This window comes from Myodes glareolus, chromosome 13, assembly GCF_982192425.1.
Source record: "Myodes glareolus chromosome 13, mMyoGla1.1, whole genome shotgun sequence".
NCBI classification, from domain to species: Eukaryota; Metazoa; Chordata; class Mammalia; order Rodentia; family Cricetidae; genus Myodes; species Myodes glareolus.
This window is the reverse complement of record NC_142038.1, coordinates 51,048,902-51,059,635: the sequence shown is the minus strand read 5'-3', so window position 1 is coordinate 51,059,635 and position 10,734 is coordinate 51,048,902. Positions and strand designations below refer to the sequence as shown.

General features: G+C 48.2%; 1 protein-coding gene across 8 annotated transcripts; it reads left to right on the top strand.

The window, feature by feature from the left end:
- Nucleotides 1-2,098: 2,098 nt before the first annotated feature.
- Pura (purine rich element binding protein A) lies at nucleotides 2,099-10,480 on the top strand. 8 transcript variants are annotated; one of them, XM_087896145.1, is made up of 4 exons: nucleotides 2,627-3,086; nucleotides 3,327-3,453; nucleotides 6,356-6,409; nucleotides 8,545-10,480. In XM_087896145.1, exon 4 carries the CDS (start codon nucleotides 8,683-8,685, stop codon nucleotides 9,646-9,648), a length of 966 nt encoding a protein of 321 aa, XP_087752271.1. In that variant the 5' UTR covers nucleotides 2,627-3,086; nucleotides 3,327-3,453; nucleotides 6,356-6,409; nucleotides 8,545-8,682; the 3' UTR covers nucleotides 9,649-10,480. The 8 variants fall into 8 exon arrangements, with proteins under 8 accessions (XP_085555869.1, XP_087752271.1, XP_087752273.1 ...); XM_087896147.1 differs by lacking the exon at nucleotides 3,327-3,453 and having other exon boundaries at nucleotides 2,627-2,962; XM_087896146.1 differs by lacking the exon at nucleotides 3,327-3,453.
- The last annotated feature ends 254 nt before the right edge of the window (nucleotides 10,481-10,734 follow it).

The window sequence follows — 10,734 nt, the reverse complement described above, 5'->3', positions numbered from 1 at the left end:
CTTTATCAACACTTTATCCTCTCTCCAGAAATAATTGGATTTCCCACTCTTGGTTGTCATGCCTCTATAGCCCTTGGTGGCTGTGTTTACACAGCAAATCTAATGCAGGCTATTTTGAAAGGCACATAAATTCAATTTTATTGGGTTGGTTTGGTAAAGGATAAGGAGAGAACTACTATACATCAACAAAATTAATTATGACAAACGTGTTTAGAGAATTTTTGATCCACAAATTTTCTACACATCACAATTTATTATCTTCAAAAAATGTGGGGGATAGTGGATTTGGGACCTAGGCTACATGAGACTCTGTTGCAAAAAATAAACAAAAAATGTGGGAGAAGTTAAGATAGAGAATTACTTGTAAGTTGCTGCCACCTTCCATCAATTTCAGCCAGTCTTCTTCACTAAGTTTGAGTGATGACATTTACTGTGTATATGAGTGATATAGGAGAGCCAGAAAAGAAGCCAAGAAGAGTCTCTTCAGGAGGGTCAACAACAAAGCATTCTCTGGGGGAATCTTCTTAAGTGTGATAGTGGAGATCTGAAAATAAATTGTACTTAAATTTAAAAATTGCAATTAGAAGCCAACACTCAAGAGGCAGAGCAAGAGGACCTTTGATTTCAAAGCAGCCTTAAAATAGTGAGTTCCAGTTCAGCCAGTTACATAGTGAGACTGTATTTAAGAACAAAAAGTTGCAGTTAGAAAACCGATGACTACACGGGTTGTGACTTTAAACTATACTTGATAAATATGAAATATTGTGAAACATGGTTTGTTTTCTGATTTAAAAAAAAAGGCACATTCAAAAGCATCACTTGCTTCTCACACTTTAAATGTTCCCTAAAGTTCTAGGCTTTTCCTTCAGTGACCCATGCAGCTCATTAGTTTCTGTGGCCTTTTCTAGAATTACTCTGATTCTTAACTCCAACTTCATATTTTCACCAGCTTCTAATTTCCACAATGGAAACATTTAGAACAAGATACTTCAGGACGCCAGGGCTTAGACTATCTATAGTTTTAAAGACATTTGTATAGTAGTGCTGCCACCTAAAGATGAGGTGAATATAAAAGCAATTCAAAGAAAATGACCCATCACTCTTCAGCCCTTCTCATTTTCTGGCCTCTAACCAGAGATTAATGAATATTTTGTTGCATTTTAAAAGTGTAAGTTTAATTGTTTCACAATGTATTACTGAGTATCATGTTCTATAGCACAAATCTCAAATTCAAACCTTTGAAGCGCTCCCTCTAATTCTTTTCAGCCCTTAACTGCTATCTGCAGCATATTAAAAGGCCATTGAATGATACTCTGCAGACAACAGCGGAGGGTGCTGGGCAGAAAAACTTAAGCTTTCTCCTTCATGGGTGAAACCGTCCTTAAAATTCTGGACAACTAACTTTTCCAACTCAAAAATTCTTATCTCTAAACCAGGATGGATCGTGCGTCCTTTCTACTTTTCTCACAGGTTTCACCACATAAAATTCTCTTGAAGATTAGTGAACTTTAAAGTTCTGTTGCCTAAGAACAGGGCGTTTGTCGTGTATATTCAAAATAACTTTAAAATATGGTCAGTTATTTAAGTTATTCTCGTACTTTAAGAAAACAACAAAACGTTCATTAATCCGTAGTTGGAGGGGAGAACGTGTTGGAGACAGGCTGAAGAGTAATGGGTCATTTCCTTTGAAATGCTTTTTTAGTGGCCTCTTTATTTTCCCAAATAATAGGTGACTTCTCTGGGGGATCTATTTAAATAAAGATGGTGAAAGCCGTTTGTTATTTATTCTGCAGATCATCATTAGCTGATCTATGTCAATTCTGTGTGCTGAGTGTTGAGGTCTGAGATAATGTTACATGCACCAAAAATCTCGAAGTTGGTAAGATGTCATAAGCAATCTTAAAGCGCATTGTACAGTCCTGGGTTTCACCCCTGCATAGCAATTTATGAAACAGAACTCGTCCCTTTTACTCTCTCTTTCTGCACAAAGACGCATAAATAATATTTATCAGGGTTTTGTCCTTAGTCACATTCCCTCAAAGGGGCCCAGCTTCACCTACACTGCGTGGGAGGCTGGGCAGAAACCCCACACTTCCTGTCAATGGTTGCTGGAGCAAGAGCCTCATCTAGCCTCTCTGCTGTCGCTAATTCCGCCCCTCCAGCCCCTGTTGGCGGGTATCTGAAGGCCAAGGTGAGACCCTCCCGGGAGATGAAAGGCTCGCCGCCTCTGAGCCCGCCGGGCGGAGGGAGGGGGCGTGTGACGAGTTGGCGGCGGCAGCCGCAGTGACGCTGAGGCCCTAACACGGGGCTGGCGCAGGCCCTGCAGGCTTCCACCCGGGCCCGAGCCCCGCCTGGGCCTCGAGAACGCAGGCGAGGGATGAACCCCTAGGGGCGCCCCGGGAGCGGGGTCGGGAGGGAGCGACCACCCGGGCCCAGTCCTCAGACGCGCCCCAGGCCTGGGCTGCGGTATTGACGCGCCAAGAGCGGCGAGGGCGCGCTCACGCGTGCGAGGCAGGGACGGGGAGCGCGCTCGGCTCCCGCTGCCGCCACGGAGCCGGGAGCGCGAGCCACGGAGGGGTGGGCAGCGCGGGGCGCGCGCTGACGTCGCCGGGAGTCACGCACGGAGCGCCGGGTTACGCGCCGACGTCTGGCTGCCACGACTCGCCGTGGCGGCGGCGGCGGCGGCGAGCGGATCCCTCTGGGGAAGAAGGAGAAGGAGAGAGGGAGAGAGAGAGAGCCGGAGGGGTTGTGAGTGAGCGGGAGGAGCCGGGTGTCAGCCCGGCCTGCCGGCGGGAGCGAGAGCCAGAGCGAGCGAGCGAGGCCCGAGCCCGCCGCGCGGCCGCCGCCTCCGCCTCCTCCCCTCCCCTCGCGGCCCGCCCCCGCCCGCAGCCCGCCCTCCTCGCGGCTCAGCCCGGAGAGCCCGAGCGAGGCGCCGTTCGGCTCGCGCCGCCGTCCAGAACAGGTGTGCACGCGCGCCTCCCCCTCCCTTCTCCTCGCGCCCGCCTCGCGCGCTCCGGCCTCCCTCCCTCCAGCCCGCGCCCTCCCTCACCTGCGGCAGGACAGCGCCCGCCATCCCGCCCGCCCCGGTAAGCCCCTCGCGACCTTGCTTGCTGTCACTGCCACAGTCGAGGTGCCGCCCACCCTGTCCCCTGCCACAATCCCCTCGCAGCCCAGAAATTATTAGAATGCCATTGCAGACCCAGGCGGTGCAGCAACGCCCCCCCCCCACCAAACCCGGGCCTGGCGGGGACGAATGAACCCCCTCCCACTTCCGAGAAGGAACATCATAACATTTCCCCCTTAAAAGAACAATTCTTCCCCCGCAGGCCCTGGTGACCATCAATGATGCGGAGTTTTTTGTTTTTTCCCTCTTCCATCTCTGAGCTCGTGGCCCCGAGGCCTGGGACAGTGCGCTAGACGTGGCTGACACTCCCAGTCCTGCATCCCTTGAAGGTGGGAAGAGGAAGGAGGGATCTATAAATTAGATTCCACTACCAATCCCTCTCCTGCTCCCCCCCCCCCATTACATACGCCCAAGGTGCGTTGTTGGCTTTTTTCATTTTTTTAACATTTTTTTTAAAAGGGCAAAGCAAATCGGTGCTGACATCGCCAGGCCCAAGGATGGGTGGCCCGAGCAATAGCCCGAGCACTAGGTCTGCCTGCTCAGTAGGCAACTCCGCTTTTGTCGGGGTGTGGGGTGGCGGTGGGGGCAAAAGGAAGGGACGTGAAGCTGGAGGGTCTTCTCTGAGACCGACAGCAGGACCAGAGGTGACTCGCGATGTAGTAGGAACCCTGCAAATGTATCTACCGTAAGCCTGAACTTTGGTAGAGAGAGGCCCCTAGAGACCACCTGCAAGGTGTAACAGAGCTGTCGGCAGTCGTCCCCCTCCCCCGAAAAATGCCACCTTCTTTTCCGTTGTCTCTGAGGGGACTATTGGAGGCTCGGTTTTCTTCTGGGCCCCTTACTGTCCAGCTAAGGACTTTAAGGCATATTTTAGCAGTGATGTCTATGTTACCGTCCTATGTCCTTGGAAGGGAGATTTACAATAGGCTGGATTTGGTTTGGCATCTTTTGGTAGACTGCCAGAGGGGAAAGGAAAATTTTTATTTACTTTAAGACCCCCTTTGTCCCCGCCCAAAAGACTTAAGGGAATTGCGGCTTTGAAAATTGGAGTGTTGTTGGCTAAACTATGGAAAAAGTTGCTGATTTCAGTTCCTAGAGTATAGTACTAGTAAAGTCATTTAAGTATCAGATGAAGAGAGAGCTTTTGACATTTGAATCGGTTTTGTTTGGACCTTTGGGGTCCATAAAATGTCGGGTTCTGTGTATTTTTTTATGGAATTTAGAATGTGCGCTAAATTTAACTCTTCTGCAGATGTTTAAGATAAAAACCTTTTGGAAATGCAAAGGTTATCACTGAATATTTCTTTTCTGAATTTGAATATTTAGTTCATATCTTTAGTTCTAAATACTCATACAATGTCAAAGAAAGCTAATTTTCGAGAGTGAGTAGGCTGTTGAAAGCTTCTTTAAAAGGACTCGGGCAACACTAGTGCTGTGAGATGGTTATGGTGCTAGCGTTCGGTTTATTGTGTCCCTTACTCCCTTGGTGGAAGCCCTAAAGAAATGGAGAATTCTTCTGCTTTGAACATTTGTAGCCTAACATTCTGGTTGTTTTTTAATGATTTAAGGACTGAAGATAATTGTCTGGTTTAACCCAAGTAGCACTTGAATAAAGTTCAAATGTTCTCTTTTGGGGGAAGGAGGGATTTGGGCTTTGTAAAGTATTAACGTGTTGTTTCTGTTGGGAGCACTACAATCAAGAGTTTACTACACAGAGGTAAATAGCTTCTCCTCAAGTTTATTTTATTACTATGTGTTGTTTTTTTCTGTAAAAATAAAATGTGAATTACATTATTTCAGAATCACTTTTAGTTGAGGCAGAGGAAAATTGAGGGTTTTTTTTCTTTCTTGGTCTACCTCAGAGTCTGTGTCCTTATGCAAAAAAAAAAATTGTGGGTAAGTTTGTTAAATATGTAGTAACTAAAATTTTTTTAGTCTTGAATCTCTTTAAAGTGTGTATATAGTGTTGATAAAGAGGCTCAAAGGACCTAGAAATCTTTATCAGGTAAATGTAAGCAATTTTTGCGTGAAAGGGAAATAATTCTTTTTGATGATTTTTCATTAATATAAATATTTTGCTACACATTATATTTCGTTTCTTTTTAGTTGGAATGAAATTGTAAGGTTAGTCTTAACAGTTATGTATATTGAAGTAATAGATTCAAAGAGCTAAACACTAGAAAAGGTTTTTCATTTATCAAGTTAGTATATTTAGGTAGTTAACAAATGGCTAAAAACCTCTTTAAATCTACAGTTTTCTTAAAGATCTTCAAAGCCAGGATGCAAATATAATTTTTAAATTTCTACTTAAAGTTCTAAACATTTTAAGACTACCCTATATGTTAATATACATTCCTTCCTGGCTGCCTTTTAAGACGAATGTCATACCTATAGCCTAAGGAAAACCACCTTTAACCTTTTAGACAAAGAAAAAGTCCACATTTACAAGCTTATCCTGAAATTGACGCTCTTGATGAAGTAGTAAAAATATGCTACCTAGCTAACATTGTTGAATTGTTTGTAGGGGAAGCTTCAATCTTGTTTACTTTTTAGATATAAAGAAGAACTGCTGGCCTTTACAGGTAGAAATTACATATACAATGACTGTATAAAGCGTATAATTACTCAGAAGTCTCAGTCATTTGCTGGGTTTCACTTGAAATTCCCACTCTAAGTGTGCAAATGATATTTAATTTGTATTCTACTTAGAAACCCCATCAGTCGCCTTTCCTCCGAGGAAAATGTCGATTCCGGATGATAGCTCCTCTTCCCAGAAAATCAGGGCTCTCCAAAATTCAAACTGCTTCAGAACCCCTGGAAATAAATGTTTGGATTAACTGCGAAGTTGATCCAGGAAGGCGATTTGGAACCCCAAGTCTGGGAGAATGTAGGGACTGGCTGTGGGTGGCCTCATTAAAATCTCATTGGCCTTACTATCTTGAGCTCTCGTCAGGGGTATGGTTTGGTTCTTTGTAAAGTAAACTCTTGAAGAACGAACAGGTGCCTCTCTAGATCCGGACTTCACTGGACCTTTTGAAGCGTCACGTTGCTCTACACAGATCCCGCGTCACTCAGCATAGCGTTTAGGTTACTGGAGTTGTCGGGGGTCTATCCAGGGTCCTGACTGTTTCAAGGAACAAGTAGAGAGTCTGTAGGCACCTCTGTGTCTTCAGGAATTTGTTTTTGTGGTAGGAAATCCTCTAAAAGTTCCTGTTTCCCTTAACCCAACAGACTTGGGGATGGAGGAGAGAGTGCAGAAAACTCAGCACTGAAAAGGCCCTATGTGTAAGTGATTGCTTCCAAATTAAGGAGAAATTCTTTGTGAGGCCCTTAGCAAAGGTTTCTGTTTCCGAGTGAGCTTCCTCTTCAGGGAGCGCTTTCAGATGTCACTGTATGCAGGTGCATGTTTCTCGGGCTGGTTCACAGGATTCCCTAGTTTGCTCTTTGGTGGCCAGGGTTATTTGCCCTCTTTCTTCTTTATTAATGGGAAGTGAATGTGCCTACCGCTAACTAAAATGGGGCTCTTGCTGGGGACAGAGGTTAGGAGAAGACAGAGGTACAGAAGACATATACACCCAGTGGACAGGTTTGCCCCCAATATAAAGGGCCATATTAAGGGGCTTTTCGGGCTCAGGACCAGAAAGGCATTTGTCCATAGACTGTTCTTACTTTAATTCTTTCCCCATTAGGCAACCTTATAGTTACCGGTTTCTGCAGCTAAGTGGGGAAGGCGGCTCCTTATTGTGGAAGGAAAGGAGTTCAGTAGGAGTGGAACCCGCAGATGAATAGGCATATTACTATGGTAGAGGCAGCAATCTGTCGAAAAAGCCAGAGATAAGGCTGCGTAGTCTGTATCCTCTCCAATAATGTGGAGTTTGGAGTCATTGACAAGGGTCTTCAGGAAATAGGCCTTCACTGTGCCACAGGGCTGCACACTGCAGTAAAGTACGAGCACACACTATCTTTCTGGGTGTTGGAAAAGAAGCCCTAGATTATGAGTTATAGTTTTAAAAGAAAATTTTTATTACTGAGTTCCATCTTTATTCTTGGGCCCTTTTTTATGGCCACAGGAGATCCCTTTTAGTAGCTAAGACTGATTGGTTAATTAATGGTCAGTAACCTGTCTGCATAAAATCCAAGATCTTTTAATATTTTACCGGGAATGGGGGCTTTTTTAGATACTTGGGAGTTTCTGGGTGGAAGAGTAAAGGGGTAAGCAAACCTGCTTTAATGAATCCCGTAAGGAACTGCGTTTCCCAGGAAATTCCTGACATTTTTAGTTCATGAATTTCTGAAAGCCTGATTGGGTTTTCTCCTCCATTCTGGGTCCTTCCAAAGAAGAGTGGGCCGGGGTCTAAATACTCGGCAGGGTCTGGTTCATCTGCAGAGCTGGCCGACAACCCAAGCTGGGCTGAGCCCTAAGCAGGGTGCCCCCCTTCCCAAATCTCAGAAGGAGGAGGGGGGAGGCAACCAAGCAATTCTGGTCCCAAAGGGGTCTGGTTGCAGGTTTTGGGGTGAGTGTGGGTTTCTTTTCTATTATTGTTCGGGAGTAAGGGCATAGCCTACGGGAATAGGCACTGCGGGCACCTCGGCCCTGGTGCGGCTACTGTCCTCAGCCCAGCTCCCCCCGCTGGTGAGTGCGCCCGCCCGACTGTGCGGGGCTGCGGTTGGGGGGAGGGGGGGAGCGGGATCATCTGAGGCCAGAGCCGCTGCCGTGCGCGGGGAGGGGGAGCGGCGGGAGCGAGGGGAGGGAGAGGGGAGGGACAGGCTAGGTGTCTGCTGCTCCGCGCCACTGCTGCCGGCGCCCGGTCCTCGTCCCCAGCAGCCCCCTCTGCAGCTAAGGGTTTACTACCGCAGCACCTCTTTTTCCTCGCCTGCCTCTTCGGCCACGGCTCTGCGGTAGGAGACAGCCCTGCCGAGTGGCGGGCAACCCTGTCTGGGTTTGGGTCTGGGTCAGGCCCACAGGGGAAAGGGAGGCTGTGACTCGGTATACCCTCTGCACCCTACTCTGCTGTGCTACGCAGGCCCCTCCCCCACATCTTCTCTTTGGGGGTCACTGGAAAGCCTGATCTCTGTGCTTAATACGGCATGCCTCCCCCCAGTTCCCTGGCTCCCCAAGTCGAGGCTGCCTAGGGTCTGGCCAACAGGGGCAGCTACGACGGCGGTGGCGGCAGAGGCTGCGGTGGCAGCAGAACTGCGACGCGGCGCTCGCTCCCGCTCCCCCCCTCCGGAGAGGGGTGTAGGGCGAGGGCCAGCGGGTGGGCGCCGCCTGGCGGGCAGGCGGGCAGGGTTGCTGGCCTGGGGAAGGGGCGCAGTCACGTGCCGGCGGGCGGGTGGGCGCGTACAGTAGGGCGTCCTGCTACTGTACTGGGGAGTCAGTGCCCTGTTACCGGGTCTCGTCTGTCTCGTCTCTCCCGCAGATCTCGCGAGAGTGGCTGACTGGCTGTGGGGGTTGCGGCGGCAGCAGGCGGAGCCGGGGAGGGAAAGCAGCGGCGGCTGAGGCGACTGAGGCGGCGGGCGGAGCGGCAGGCGGCGGCGCGGCGGCGGAGCGCAGCATCATGGCGGACCGAGACAGCGGCAGCGAGCAGGGTGGTGCGGCGCTGGGCTCGGGCGGCTCCCTAGGGCACCCGGGCTCGGGCTCAGGCTCCGGCGGGGGCGGTGGTGGCGGCGGGGGCGGCGGCGGCAGTGGCGGCGGCGGCGGGGCCCCGGGGGGGCTGCAGCACGAGACGCAGGAGCTGGCCTCCAAGCGGGTGGACATCCAGAACAAGCGTTTCTACCTGGACGTGAAGCAGAACGCTAAGGGCCGTTTCCTGAAGATCGCTGAGGTGGGCGCTGGCGGCAACAAGAGCCGCCTCACCCTCTCCATGTCTGTGGCAGTGGAGTTCCGCGACTACCTGGGCGACTTCATCGAGCACTACGCGCAGCTGGGCCCCAGCCAGCCGCCCGACCTGGCCCAGGCACAGGACGAGCCACGCCGGGCGCTCAAGAGCGAGTTCCTGGTGCGCGAAAACCGCAAGTACTACATGGATCTCAAGGAGAACCAGCGCGGCCGCTTCCTGCGCATCCGCCAGACAGTCAACCGGGGGCCCGGCCTGGGCTCCACGCAGGGCCAGACCATTGCGCTGCCCGCACAGGGGCTCATCGAGTTCCGTGACGCTCTGGCCAAGCTCATCGACGACTATGGAGTGGAGGAGGAGCCGGCCGAGCTGCCCGAGGGCACCTCCTTGACTGTGGACAACAAGCGCTTCTTCTTCGATGTGGGCTCCAACAAGTACGGCGTGTTTATGCGAGTAAGTGAAGTGAAGCCCACCTACCGCAACTCCATCACCGTGCCCTACAAGGTGTGGGCCAAGTTCGGACACACCTTCTGCAAGTACTCGGAGGAGATGAAGAAGATTCAAGAGAAGCAGAGGGAGAAGCGGGCCGCTTGTGAGCAGCTCCACCAGCAGCAGCAGCAGCAGCAGGAGGAGACCACCGCTGCCACCCTGCTACTGCAGGGTGAGGAAGAAGGGGAAGAAGATTGATCAAACTGAATGAAACACATACACACACACACACACACACACACGCATACACGTACGTGTACACACACACACAGCCACACACAGAGAGAAAATATACTGTAAAGAGAGAAAATAAAAATTAAAAAGTTAAAAAAAAAACTTAAACTCCAAGGGAGCACCACCCACAGAACCTCCACCAACTGACAGTTTCTCTTCTTGACTTGCCACCCATCGCTGGATGTTGTCCACTTTATCCACCATGTAAAACAGTAAGCAGCTGCTAAAAACAAAAAATATACAAAAAGTAATAACATTATATGAACTGTGTTTCCTACTTGATTAAAAAATATAAAGAACTGAGTGTTTATTTCCCTAATTAACCAAGAACTTTTGTACACGTTTAAGCTATTATTATTAAAAGTGTTTGCAAAATGGTCAAGATTATAATATTGCTGAATTATATAAAAAGTCCTTTTCATGTTGAGCTAACATTTGACTTTAGCACAAAAAAGAGATATTTTAGAACACGTAAAATAATATTTTTAGTTTTTCTCATTTTGTTACCAAATTTCAAACCTTACATGGAGGTTATTATAGTATATTTGACATCCTATATACCTGTGATTAGAGATGTGTATATATATGAGGGCTAGGCATGCTGTGTGTCTGAGCTTTGTCTAAATGTTATGCAGAAGTTTGTAGAGTTCAAGGTACGTAGGTTTAATTCATGCAAGGTAAACAATAAGTGCTCTCTTTTATACAATATGCATTGCATCTGGACCTTAAACATAAAAATGGTCAGTGAAACTTCTGTGAACATGAAGAAATTATTAAAAAAGGCATTTAAATGAAATTTGCTAAGTTGTGATTTTTATGGTTGGAACCAAAGTTATTCAAATAGTAAAAGAAAAAAGAGAAAGAAAAAGGAAATTTCCCATAATATTTTTCTGCATCTGTTTGCTTTGACTGAGTAGGTGTTTTGTTATTATTGTGTATATGAGATGTACTTGTATTGTTCATAATATATATTTTTTATTATGTGTAGAAAGATTTTAAAAACCTAACTAACGTGCAGCAATTTCCAGTGAACCTGTACTTGGATATCAG